The sequence below is a fragment of the Brachycentrus maculatus genome, unplaced genomic scaffold, assembly GCF_059751285.1.
Source record: "Brachycentrus maculatus isolate JH-2025_06_01 unplaced genomic scaffold, ASM5975128v1 h1tg000147l, whole genome shotgun sequence".
NCBI classification, from domain to species: domain Eukaryota; kingdom Metazoa; phylum Arthropoda; class Insecta; order Trichoptera; family Brachycentridae; genus Brachycentrus; species Brachycentrus maculatus.
The window spans coordinates 1,066,761-1,081,285 of NW_028280900.1; the positions used below are offsets into that span (position 1 = coordinate 1,066,761).

The window sequence follows — 14,525 nt, forward strand, 5'->3', positions numbered from 1 at the left end:
CTAGAAGGGTGAATAGCCATAAAAAAAGAAGAAATATAAGTAAATAGATGTTCGTTAATTGATCTTTGGTTCTGTGGACGAAGCCGAACTCAACCGCTAGCTCCGGCGAATGTCTTTCTACCTCTTTCTATATTCATGCCTGTCTCTATCTCGCGCCCCCATTGCTGTTATTATGAATGTCTTTTTTTTATTTATAGGCTATTCACGCATATTATCACCGATCAGCCAGGTTGATCTATTATTTTTATTTTTACATACATTATTTATTATTTATATATATTATTTATTATTTATTACATTATTAATTAAGAAAGGTGCGTTGAGATGGTTTGGACATGTGGAACGAATGAGTGAGGAAAGAACGGCAAAACAAATTTATGCCGAGAAAGACCAAGAAAAACATGGCACGATCAGGTATGCTAAATACTTGAAAGTGGTCAGGTTAGGAGTCGTAGTAATCGGCGGGTATGTATGAGGAGATGCATGAACGTGGAAGAGGCGAAGAATGTTTGCAAAGACAGAGTGGTGTGGCGTTCTATTCTCCCTGCCTGAAGCGGCGTGATGGTTAGTTAGTTAGTTATAAAAGATCTAAACGAACCAAGATCTAAGTGAACTCGGACGTAAATAAGTTCAACACATTTGTTGTTAGACAAATTAGTTAAAAAAGCAATAGAGTTCAATAAGACAGCTTATCTCTGCTTTGTAGGTCTTACTAAAGCATTCGATAGAGTCAGATTAAAGGAAGTCATTAAAATTCTCGATGAAAAAGAAATACCCTCTAATAATATCAGTTATGGCAAATAAAAGCCTATCAGCGGAAGCTAAACTGGCAGTGCACAACGGAGTCCTGGTTCCAACTCTAATGTATGGAAGTAAAACATGGAGTTGGCAAAAGAAGGATGAAAGTAGACTGAGTGCAGTCGAAATGCAATCTCTCAGAAGAATGTGCGACAAAACGATGTATGATAGATGTTCGAATAGTGAAATAAGGAAGGAATGCAAAGCGGAGATAACCATTATCAATAAAATTAAGAAAGGTGCGTTGAGATGGTTTGGACATGTGGAACGAATGAGTGAGGAAAGAACGGCAAAACAAATTTATGCCGAGAAAGACCAAGAAAAACATGGCACGATCAGGTATGCTAAATACTTGAAAGTGGTCAGGTTAGGAGTCGTAGTAATCGGCGGGTATGTATGAGGAGATGCATGAACGTGGAAGAGGCGAAGAATGTTTGCAAAGACAGAGTGGTGTGGCGTTCTATTCTCTCTGCCTGAAGCGGCGTGATGGTTAGTTAGTTAGTTATAAAAGATCTAAACGAACGAGCGAAGAAAGGAGTGTTAAACAAATTTATGAGGCGAATCTTGTTGGGAACATGAGCAGAGGATGACCGGGCAAAACTTGGCATGATCAAGTATTTAAAATAATTGAAAGTGGTCAATTCAGGAATCCGAATAATCGGCGGGTATGTATGAGGTCCGCCTCCATAGTGTAGCGGTTAGCGCTCTAGGCTACCATGCTGGAGGTCCCGGGTTTGATTCCCAAGAGGGTCGCAATAAATATTATTGATTTTTCAGTCAAATATATATTTAATATGACCCTGGACTGGTACCTGAAGCGAAAGGCTGATCACCTTTCCTTCGTGTATTTAACGATCAAGATAACACTGCTTCTATATAATGCAGTGCCCTATGCACCTTTGGGGTGCGGATAAGGGTTGGGAGGAGGATGTGTGAGGGGATGCGTAAAGAAGAATGTGTACAAAGACAAGAGTAGCGTGGTGTGGTGTTCTATTCTCTCTGCCTATCCCTGCGGAAGCGGCGTGATGGTCAGTTAGTTACTTTAGATTGCATTTCTGTAAAAAATTAAGGCCAATGTTGTAAGATCACAGAGAGCGGGATAGGATGATATTTTTCAAGGATCTCGGTCATTAATGAACAAAATAAAAACATATTTAAGAGCATAATATGTTTATTTTCAGGGGGGAGAGTATACATATATTAGTCACGATGAATAACTCCCAAGAAAATTGTGCAATAACACACGTTTCATGGTTATATCATCTATCTGCCTATACATATCTGCAAACACTAAAACAGTAATTACTGGCTACACATCCAAATAAAACAATGCCGAATCGTCCTCTGTAGTTTATATATTCTGATCCAGCGCTAGGAAATGAAACTGTCCAAAGCGCCAACACAATGGGGGAAATGGAACCCTTCTGCCGCGACAAGTCATTTGCCAATAGTTGCAAGAGTCTGAAAAGGTAACAAAGTTACAGAATTAGTTTTTATGTTTGAAAAATAATTGCGAGCATTACGACCCACTGAGCGATCTCCGATGTGAGGATATCAGACACCGGTATACACTAAGATGGTCTTATAAGGTATACAGTGGCAGGCTTCTCGGAGGGGTTGATATGAAGAGTTCCAACCTCATCATAAAACTACTCGTGGAGCACAGATGGGGGCTGGAAATTTGTCAGCAAAAGAGTCCAGTCCGGTTTTGCGATTGCAAGCTTCGTCGGGCTGGTCTTCTTACATCATATATCCAATATTATTTATTAATTATCATCCATACCTATTTCTTTGTGAACAAAACATGGCCAAGCATTGCACCCACTAGTAAATTGACATTTGTAACTGTATAAGTAAAACTGGAAAACCATTTCAAAATCTATACGCCACGTGCTGTAGCTATTTTTTGAATGACATCTTTTGTGTTTGTTGAATCTTATTTTATATGCATATAGTGCAATAAATAACATTATATGACAATAAATGTGCTTGTAACTATGCCGGTTGTCCGTACTTTACCTAAAATATAACATAAAAACAATAATGAAAACAGACTCGCTGTCAACGGACTGTCAAAATGACATTTCACACAAAGAAGATTGCAGTTTTTCAGGCATGAAAAACAACAACAAAAACAGTTGATTACCTGCAATGCTGTTGATGGGGTCATTCCGGAGGTTATAGAATACATATTTCTTCTAATTAGCGCTTATTTGAGCAGCAGTCGAGACAAATTTCTTGCGTAATTTGTTTGACAGCTGTTTGGCAAACGGCGGAATGAGAGGAAACGCCTTACCAATAATGAAGTACTCACATTTCCAATATATAATGGTTATTTTCAACACGAGATCACCCGGCTTGTCATTTATTGTTTACAATGAATTACATAAATTAGTTTGTGCAATGAATTCATAACGGCCGCCCGGCCAGACTCGAACGAAGCTTATATACAAACATTATATACTAATGATTTCGCGTCATATCGCCAGGTTGGCAGTGAAATCTTTCGTCTTTCCAAATTTCGTACTTGAACGTTACAAAACCAGAGAAAATGTAACAAAATCTACTATTTTCCTCGTCGTGAGTGACCAGCATTAGAGACTTCTAGAAAGAAACTAAATAGGTGCTAGAATAACATTTAAAGTATACATTGAATATCACCTCTATTATCATTATACATAAAGACTATATTACATAAAAATATTTGTAATATAAAATGAAGTAAGATTTTTTTTATCAGTACTTACTTATAAAAGGAAAATCAAAATACAGTCACAAATTATATTCTTCTAACCCTTATCCGCATCCAATGGTGCATAGGCCACTGGGTCGTATGGACGTAGTATTGTCTTGATCGTTACTTACTCACTCCTGCGCTTCAGGGACTAGTCCAGGGTAATATTCAATAAATATTACAGTGTAAAATTACTAATATTTATTTTCACCCCCCTGGGAATCGAACCCGAGACCTCCAGCACGGTAGCCTAACACGTTAACCATTATACCACGGAGGTGACAAAGAACAATTCTTTCCCCATCTACTAATTCCTATATACAAGTAATATCACTTGACATAACTTTTTTATACTTACGCCATCTGTATTGCACCAATTATATTGCACTTCTGTATTCACAAATGGAACGCAGGACTTATATAATTACCTTGATTTTGTGTAATGAAAAATTGAGTAAAAATTGCACCTATCCAATACGTTGCCCTATGCACCATTTAGGTTTCCCCTAATCATTCCGTCTCTACTGGTGTACCGCAAGGATCAGTCCTAGGTCCTCTTTTATACCTTCTCTATATGAAAGACGTAGAAAATATAATAAAGTCACACGGATTGTGGTCTCACTGCTATGCGGATGACACTCAAATTTATGTTTATTGTAAACCAGAGGAAAAATATGAACTTGTTGACTCTATTAATAAGTGCATTGAGAGAATAGGAGAATGAATGGCTAAAAACAGATTGACATTAAACCCGTCCAAAACAGAACATCTCTGGATGGCCACACCTAAATGACAGAATTTGATTGATAACACGACACCACTCAATCCAAAGAGTACCACTACACCGGCCGTCAAACTGCTGGGCGTGTTCTTAGATTCTGATCTCTCCCTTGAGACTCAAATTAGCAAAACAACAAGTACATGTTTTTATCAGCTAAGGCAAATTAAAAGCATTCGCAAGAATCTGCCAGTTGATGCTGCCCGTCAATTAATAAATGCGTTTGTAATATCTAGAGTCGATTATTGTAACAGTACATACACGGGTCTACCAAACAATAAAATGACTCGACTGCAATCAGTGTTAAACGCAGCAGCGAGACTGATTTTTTAAATTTTTAAATTCAGCCACATCACCCCACTACTTCACAAACTGCGCTGGTAACGCTTTCCCGAAAGGATTGAGTATAAACTCTGCCTACTCATGTATAAATCAACACACAATATAGCTCCAGAGTATCTAAAAGAGCTGTGTATTCCGGATGAATTGGTCGATAGACGTCTCACGCTTCGATCGGCTACAACAACTGCGATCGGCAAAGTGATCTTACCAGCGCACTAAATTTGCTAGCGTGCCTTTGCTGTTGTGGGTCCAATGGCGCGGAATGCTCTTCCACCAATGGTTAGAAATAGTGAGAGTGAGATGATCTTTAGAAAAAGACTAAAAACACATTTGTTTGCAAAATCATTTCCACTATAATATTTTCCCCAATTCATTCACAGTGAAGCGCCCTTGAGGTAGTATTTTACGAAAATGGCGCTATATAAGTTATCCAAATTTGTTATTTTTTTTATTAGGTGCAAAGATGGATCCATGAAAAAGAATAAATTGCCATATGAAATATAAGAGGAGCACCATTGGACAAATGCTCCCTTCTAACCAAGACCATCCTTAGGAAAACCTAGGCCCGGTACAAGAATGTTTGTGAGGCTGAAAAACAAAAACTGCTTTCTGATGAATTTGACAAAAAAGCCGATCGGCTCTATGTATTCACTGATGAGGAAATACTTATTGGAGGATATAATGCTTGAGCATATGTAAGCATACAGCAGCCAAACTTCTTGGGTTGTAAGAAAAAAAAACTACTCTTGATACACGTAGCAGAGACGGGGAAGGGTTTTCTCCAAATTTTCAAAAATAAATAAGAACAAAGTCACAGTAAAAATATATTTATATTTAATTTAATATCACACTAATTTTTATAAAAATATCAACAAATAGTAAAACAAATGCATGCCTGACATAATCTGTTTTTTATTTGGGATACTGGATCTTAGAGAGAGAGAAACCTATTAGCGAAAGCTAAACTGGTAGTATACAACGGAGTCCTGGTTCAAAGCCTTATGTTTGAAAATAAAGCATGGAATTGGTGCGGTGGAACGATTAATAATTTTAATACAGGTATGTTCATAATAATGAGAATAAAAAATTAAAAAAGAAAAATACAATAATGTAATGTAACAAATATATTTAAAAGTTTTTATAATACTACAAAATAATACCTAGATCTTAGGTTCCCAACGATGCGATACTGCCCACCAGTGTGCAATGGAGTGGTCTTTTAGGGGTATAAGAGGCCCTAGGAGACAGAAGAGACTGGGCCATGCCCATGCATCGTATGTATTTTCAATCCTCTCCCTCCCTACGGGAGGAGATTCTGACAATTTCGTTCCCCCCCAATGAGAAAGGGGGGCTTTTGTCAGGAAGGCGCTAGACCAAAAAAGGTTAGAAACCTGCGACCTGTCTAGAAAACCCATAGAAACTACACCAAAAAATTAAAATGACACTGTTTAAATAAAATACATTAAAAAAAAAATTACGCTAAAACGTTGTAATAAGACAAACAATTTGCTATGAGATATAAAATTTTTATTGAGTTTGATATTGAAATTAAATTTGTAGAGAAAAAAATCTTCCCGATTTGCTTAAGTAATAATTTTCACAAATGATTTATATTTTTATATTTCCAAAACGTAACTTTACAAGCAGCAAAATGAAAAAAGGTAAGGTTTTATGGATTTAAAAGAAAAACTAAAACATTATATATTTTGCTTGATTAAGTCATTAATATAAATTTATTTAAATTTTATATAAATATATACACATATATATTTTTAGTTTATTGTGAAACAGGAATGATAATTTTTTTCAAATCAATATATAAGTTAATTTAAATTAATTTATTGAACTTTTTGTTTAGCTTTGGAATCATTACTTTCATCAGATTGTTTTCCCGTTTTCGATTTGTTGGGGTAAGGACAGACGCCCCCTTTGCATGTGAAAGGAAATTCCGTTTCCTTATCCTGGCCATCTTTGCTCGCCCATGGATTCCAGAACCTCAACACGTAAGGTTGAATAAATCTATGCCACAGGAATAGTAGGACAGGGATGAAGATACACGGAACACAAACCATTTTGCATAGACCTGTAAACAAGCAATAAAAAACAATGTTTTAGATTTCCACCCATTTAATCGACACAACCTATACCAAAAATCTGCAGATTGAATCTCGCATCACTATGGTTTTATTGAGGTACCTTGACAACACCACAAATTTACAAAAAAAGGCGCCACGGTTCAGTTTAATATTTTTTTGCTAGTCATATAACCTATCCAATTTCGTTAGTGAATATATTATTGGTATTGCTGATCAATTAAAATATTTAAATAAATTTAAATAATCATGCAATAATAGTTTGACATTGCATGTAAAAATTTTAGACCTTCACTAAAAGGAATCCAAAAAATAAAACAATTAATGCGACAAACGGAATGTTCAATGTAAATAAATACTCATATATAAATTTTGATCGATCGATGTTGGGATTTTTTACGATATTGCCACAAAAAGTCGCGAATATCACATTAGAAACGAAATCAATTGTATTACGATTGATAATTTCTTGAAACATGTAGTGACACTTGTTTAAAATACACAATATAGCATAGTTACCTACTTAATAATTTAACTTTTCGTTATGATTGAAATTACAGATTTTCGTGTTTCAAATTTTCACTTTCAATTTTGTGTGATTATTTTATTTTTATTTTGACACTTATTAGACTTTTCTGTTGTTGTAGAATGTTTTTTTTTTGAATACTCAGTTTTGGTTGTTCAATACAGTGTGGCCATATGAAAAATACACAATGGTAGGTACCTATCGTGATATACGAAAATGCTCAATCGGAGATTTTCAACTCATTGTAAGGTACAAATTGTACTGCAAATGCTTGTATCATTTCTCTAGCTTTTTAAATATATTTTATTTTAGATAGACTTGTAAACTCACAAAAATATGTGTCCCGCTTATTATTGTATTTTTTTTAAACAAATGAAAACATAGGAGATTAAAGATTTCCAAAATTTTTAATTTTAATAGCTTGCAGGTTTCGGCAAGGTCAGAAAAAATTGGAATGGTCAAAAGGTAATAAAGTCGTTTTGATCTTATTTTAAGGTTTCACATTATCACAATTTGTTGGATTCATTGGAACTTTTCTGCAAATTTTTATATTTGTGATAAAAAGAAACCGGGTGGGGACAGTTGGGAGATTGATGTATTGGATTTTCATTACATTGTAGTGTGGTATATTGCGAATATTAAGTAAAATGGAAGAAACATTAGGTAGTCGATTTAGTTTTATTTATTGTCAATAGCTTTTTTCCTGATAACGAATTGTCTGGTAAATCATCTGGTAACTTGTGATTCATTTGTGATATCTTCGCAATGCACCTTGCGTACGCTAACATGGAAATCACTTATTATGCATACAATATAAAAAAAATGCAATTTATTTTTTTACAGTTTTATAAAACTTCAAATCTTAAAATGATGCATTTTGCAATACACCTATCAATATAATATTACCTAGATATTATGTCTCATCAATTATTTATAATATTAAAATATTCATACAAATACTGTTTTATTTTTGTATGTACATTCATACGCATACATCGTTGCATGAATTTGCGTAAAATTAATTTAATTCTATTACATTTTCATATCTAAACAAAAATAAAGACGAGTAGGGAGGTCTGGGTATTTAAAGGGCTTATGAGTTGCCATGGGCTGGTTAATTGATCAGTGTAACATACGTGTAACATTTACCCATGACTAGGCTTGTCAGATTTTTAAAATGTTCAACCGGGACACCGGAGTGCCCCCAGCGTACAGTACAGTGAAATAAATGAAAAAGTTATTATCCTAAATAATTCTTCACAGTTAATTATTTTTGGGCTTTTTTGTAATCTATGATCAAATTTAATTTTTACCGGGACGTGAAGTAAGCCGGCCGGGACACCGGGATTTCATCTAAAAACCGGGGCTGTCCCTGTCAAACCTACCCTACCTACGACTACCACACTACCACACTACTAAAATTTTTGGAAATTTTGATTGTATTATATCATGTCCATGTCCACGAATGTCTTTATAATTCCTGTCATGCGAATTTCGTAGCGGGAAGACGCCTCCTTGTTTGTAAACTTCCAATCGTCTTGTTCGAGAGTCTCCTTCGACAGCAGGATATCAAAATCCGGCACGTCTTCCGACTCGCCGAGAACCGCGGGAAGCAGCATGAGCGCCGTCAGCAGTCCGTACGCCAACAAGCTCTTCAAGTGGTCCTCGAAAACAGGCTTGGGAAAGTGGTCGTCGATGTCGCAGTCCATGTAACTCAAACTCTTGGCCAAATTGTCGTGGTAGTAATCCATCAGCTCCTTAAAATGCTCCTTCCGCAGTTCGTAGTCCGTGCTGCTAAAAAAGAGATACGCAATGTCCGTTATCGGCGAACAGTTTCGGAATAGCTGCCAATCCAGTAACGTTACTTCAATAGGCTCTCCATCCTGTAAAATACAGTAAAAAAATATAATGAAGATTTTTACCATACATATCTAATTATCACTTCGCTTTGGATATTGATCTGTTTCATGTCATCGATGGGATTTTCCTATGGACTTTAATAAGAGTCTCTTTCAGAGTTCCATCGGTTAATACTGCATATAAACAAATTTCGAAAATTGATGCCATGTGGATGTTCAATAATCGGGAGAATGGTGAACGTTATACACTGTATAAAGTGAGCACTTGAGGCAACTAGCGCCAGGTCGTAAGCCCAGTAAATACCCGAACTTGTATATTACATTCATACAAAAGATGATTCGTCTTTGTTAAAAAATCCTATAAAAATCTCGAATACCAAGGTAATTTTTTAAACCGATTTGCAGGGGCGTCAATACAAAGCTGAGTAATTTTTCCTTCTGATATTTATTAAAAATCCTCCATAGGGAAGAGATAAGGGTAAAAAATTACTTTAAAAGTACAATTTACTTTAAAAGTACAAGCAATATTATATATTTAGCAAAAATACAACAAAAGGTTAAATAAAAATTATTTACCTCGGATTTGAACAACATGTTATTATTCCAACAGTCACCATGGCAAAACACAGAATTAGATCCGACGGAATTCGGGTTAAGGTAGTATTTTAATTTTTCACCAAAATTAACCCCAAATGCTTTAAGGCGATCTCTCAAAAGAGGATCGTCCAATGCGGCGATGGCTCTATCTATCCCGAATTGGCAATACTCTTCATATTTCCCAGGGTAGTCACCAAACCCTCCTGTATTTTCGGCCAACTCTAAAAATCTCTCGGGATTGGTCTTCTTCAGAACATACGACAAGGCGTGAAAACTTGCCAAACGCTTTAGTATTAGTCGTAAATGTTTGAATCCCAAAGGTTGTCTTCTATTGGTCATGGCGAATCCCTTGTCCTGCATATCTTCCAGAAGCAATATTTCCTTGTAGGTTTCTGAATCAGCTCTGTAGCACTTTATATACTGGAACTTCTCCGATTCGGGAACGTTGTATTTCTCTTGCAGAGAACACAATTCGGGAAGGATCACATTGTAAACAAAGGCTTCTCTCGTATAGAATCGAGCCAAGTTGAAGGTTTCTCTGAATATTTCGGACGATAAAGGAGCTTTCAAAACGAAATTAAGGTTGGTTATCTCTCCCTTTTCATTAAAACCGGTAACTTTGATTTTATAAATGAGACTGAGATAATTTTCTCCTTTGCCCAATGCAGATTTTACAGCCGTTGTGAAATTCTTGATGTTTTGTCGTTTTATTACGTCGCTAATGACGTCAGAAAATTCGGGAACGATCTCCTCTAAAGTCCCCATTGTTATGACTCTATGATATAATACTGTCGACCGTCAACAGAACTTATCACTTGAAACCGCGACTAGCTGGCTTTGATCTACCTCCCTCCACTGGCAATCATTGAAGATTCAGGGCTTCCAAATGAAGTAGTCAACTAGAAGCGGTTTTTTAATTATTAGATAGATAAAAAAAATCACAAGACAACCGGTATTATTCTTGTTGATACCTGTGAAGAAATCACTAAGATATAAATTATTATGAAAAGCCGAGAACACGAACAAATCGTGACGTCATAAGTTGTTTTAATCCCAAGAACCAGATGCACAAAACTTGCGACCAGTTTACATACCTGTTGACTAATTTCACACGGCAACTTTTGAATGGATCATTATCAGACACGATGAATATCTAATTTAACATACTCAAACTATAAAGGATTGTATTTGACTCGTTTTGTGTTTATAACCGCCGATATAATCAATATTATCATTCATAATTTTCTTGTGGAAAATTCGCCTTCGTAAATACGTTGTTTTCGTAAGTTGGTAAGTTGGTAATCACGTCGCGTAAGTTGGTTAGTTGGTAATCACGTCACGTAAGTTGGTAAGTTGGTAATCACGTTTTCGTAAGTTAATAAGTTGGTAATCACGTCGCAGAAACGATGGAGTTATTTTAATATAGGTAACATTGCTAAATTATTGGCGGCTCTATTTGTTGTTGTCTATGGTCTACCCTCCCACCCCCCCTTCCCTCATATTTGTATAACACAAATGGTAGTGTAGTGGTAAACAAACAATCCACACTACTACTTTTACAGCTCTATAAACCACAGACAATAAACCATATGACGACATAAAACGTTCGATGACGGAAATTTGATGACGTATGCGAACGCACGTTTTTCGATTTATTCAAATATCTAAAGTTTAAACCTTAATATCTCCCTTAGTTCTCTAGAGATTTCAAAAAGAATGTTATCGGTAGTCTTGTGATTTTTTATATTAATTTATTGGCTAATAAACCAACATCCTGACAAAAATCCATTCGCAATCGGGACATCCAGCACGGTAACTAAATATGGTAACCATTACATTACGGTGGCAGAAGAACACAAAATTTCTGTAAAAATAATATTTAAAGTTACGATACAGACTTCCACGAAGGAAAAATCCAACCAGTGCCAACTCACGCTAATCAAATGACTAAATGCCAAATAAATCAATTTGGAAACGAGTATTACAATGGCAAAATTAGAAATTTGTAACAAAAAGTCTATTTAAATTAATAATATATTGAAAGCTGTCCCACCGCATGCCCAGATCTGATACAGAAGCATCTAGGCTTCCTGACAGATCTGCTCTTGCTAAGCAAATTTTTTTTTAACTAAGTTGCGGAATTTATTGAAAATGTGAAACAATATAAAATTGTATCCCGATTTTACTGTGAATTTACATTTAAAAGCTTTCAATATACCTGTCACTGCCAATCTAAATAAATACAAAATTGTAAGTCCATCGCCAAATTTTCTAGAAGTACCCCAGTGTAAAATTAAAATGAATAATAATAAAATAGGTTAGGTCGATCCTAACTTCCTAACTCCTGTATTCTACATACGTTCATCCAGTTTAAACACTCTATTTTCGTGACCGCGACCCACAAGTGTGTGATTGGTAACTTCTGTCGATAACTTTTTATATTCGGGTACATGTACAAGTAGAATGTACCCCAGCTAATTTTACGTAGCATCCATTCATTAAAATGAAATTACGCAGATGCATAGAAAAATTGGACAACCTTGATCTAATGAATGCTGAATGTTATCTGTACCATTATTACAGTGTGATTGCGTGTGACTGTCATGTTATACTATAGTAAACATACTAAGTATAACACAAATTTTTCCGCCTCCATAGTGTAGTAGTTAGTGCGCTAGGCTACCGTGCTGGAGGTCCTGGGTTGGATTCCCAAGAAGGATAAATAAAAATTCGTGATTTTTCAGTATAACATTTATTTAATATGACTCCTGGACTAGTATCTGAAGCGGAGGGCTGATCACCTTTCCTTCGTGTATTTAACGATCAAGAGAACACTACTTCTATATGATGTGGTGCCCTATGCACCATTGGTTGCGGGTAAGGGTTAGATAGAAGTATAACGCAAAGCTATGGACATTACACTAGCTAAAAATATTTTTTTTAGTACACCCTAATACTTTTGAGGTAATTGTTCAATAATTATCTTAAATGGATTCATGATGTACAAGAATTTTTAGAATTTAAGATTCGTTACATCATTATGCCAACAACAATTACTTGGAATTTATTTCATGGATCGCAAGAAGTTCTGGATGAAGTACATTACTGCTTTATGGGAAAGGAATTGGAGGGGGAATAGTATGTAGGAAATGAAGAATAACGGTAATAGACTAAATTGTACCCCCAAGGATATATATATATATATATATATATATATATATATATATATATATATATATATATATATATATATATATATATATATATATATATATATATAAACATATACATACATATACAGTAAACCCACCTATAACGCAATGAGATTGTTTTATAGGAGGGGACGTTTTAGGGAAGTTAACGTTTTTAAATTGTGTTTCAATTTCAAATGATTCATTACAGTCATTTCAGCTAGTTAATATGTTAAAATAAATTTTAAATCATTTTTTTAATTTTTTAAATAAGGCATTCCAACCATATGTAGAGTGATCTCTGCCTGAACCATAAAAAAAACAGAATTATGCAACAATGACACGGAATAACATATATCAGATTCAGGAAGGTACGCACAAGTACGTACAAGTACATATAACTACAACAGGTCAACGTAATGGAAATGTTTGTCAGTATATTAAAATAAATTTATAATTTTAAATCAATAACCCCTTATAAAATTCCCTAAGATAAAGGAGTAGGTATCTATGTCAACGTTGTAGGGGGTTTGCTGCAAACGTATCAGATAGATAGATCAAGTGTAAGCTCGTTCCTTTTACGAGATAGCGAGTGTGTTTGTCTAGAATTTTCACTCATGCTATTTTCATTGATACGTACAATGCTTGTAATTTTAGGAAATCAAGTTGTCTTAGTTTCTGTGGGCCGAGGCCTTCGGCGATTACGCGTTGTTTTATGAATAAATACATAATTCTCCAAGATAGCAAATATGCGTTAAGAAGATAACAAAACTGTTATACTGAAAATGCAAAATCACCGCAATCAGCGAAAACAAAGGTAAATATGAATATCTGACTTAAATGATCTTCATAACAATTACATACTCATTTTTAAGTTTTTGTTGATGAGAGCATTAAAAATTAAGCCTTCTCATTAGGAATGGTAAACCGCGATAAGGGTTTACTACATTTTATGATTGTATGGAATATATTGTGCTAATAATTGTAAAAAAATAATATAGAAGGCGGTAACTATTAGAGAAAAACTTTTACACCCAATATTTCTTATGACCATTCATTAAATAAAATAGATACATTCCATATAATACTGCGTAAAATTGGAGATAGGTTCCACCATATTTATCTTTAAGAATTTGTCTTAGGGCATTTGTGCACTACACGGAATTTTACCGTCAGGCACTTCAGTTAGCATATAAAACGGATGATTGTCTTGGATTAGCTTGTGCTTTTGTTTTTCTTTTTTTCGGATCGGTGTGCTCGATCGGTGCGTGAACACGTAGTCTCTTTTATTTTTCAAAACCGGACTGCCGGACGGTAATATTCCGTGTAGTGCACAAGCTGCTTTAGGCCTAAGCCGAGCTTTTTTCTGGCACCTTTTTTTGACGGATATTTTTTCTATTTTAATTTTCAAAACGAGGTTTGCGCTTACGTAATCACAATCTATATTTATATAATTCATCAAAATGATAAACTATGGTATTGTTTCACTGATTTTGATCAGACCGTATGATTTTGTTTCTAGAAAATGTGTGCGAAAGTTAAATGTCCGAAAGTAGAGGGATGTAAAAATTGTACTTTAAAATTTATATTTATCAAAAATTACTACT

The 14,525-nt window shown here is 35.1% G+C and overlaps 2 protein-coding genes across 5 annotated transcripts; both read right to left on the reverse strand.

Annotated features, from left to right (window-relative positions):
* Positions 1–5,463: 5,463 nt before the first annotated feature.
* On the reverse strand, positions 5,464–7,444 carry LOC148308805 (UPF0729 protein AAEL015238). Of its 2 annotated transcripts, none has more exons than XM_088261022.1 (2): positions 7,265–7,444; positions 5,464–6,735 (listed from the first exon to the last, which is right to left on the reverse strand). In XM_088261022.1, exon 2 carries the CDS (start codon positions 6,722–6,724, stop codon positions 6,491–6,493), a length of 234 nt encoding a protein of 77 aa, XP_088117148.1. In that variant the 5' UTR covers positions 6,725–6,735; positions 7,265–7,444; the 3' UTR covers positions 5,464–6,490. The 2 variants fall into 2 exon arrangements, with proteins under 2 accessions (XP_088117148.1, XP_088117147.1); XM_088261021.1 differs by having other exon boundaries at positions 7,269–7,430.
* A 329-nt stretch (positions 7,445–7,773) lies between these two features.
* LOC148308806 (uncharacterized) lies at positions 7,774–10,520 on the reverse strand. Of its 3 annotated transcripts, none has more exons than XM_088261023.1 (2): positions 9,707–10,520; positions 7,774–9,154 (listed from the first exon to the last, which is right to left on the reverse strand). In XM_088261023.1, the coding sequence occupies exons 1-2, from the start codon at positions 10,490–10,492 to the stop codon at positions 8,714–8,716; spliced, it is 1,227 nt and encodes a 408-aa protein (XP_088117149.1). In that variant the 5' UTR covers positions 10,493–10,520; the 3' UTR covers positions 7,774–8,713. The 3 variants fall into 3 exon arrangements, with proteins under 3 accessions (XP_088117149.1, XP_088117151.1, XP_088117150.1); XM_088261025.1 differs by having other exon boundaries at positions 7,790–9,062; XM_088261024.1 differs by having other exon boundaries at positions 7,790–9,065.
* Positions 10,521–14,525: the final 4,005 nt, after the last annotated feature.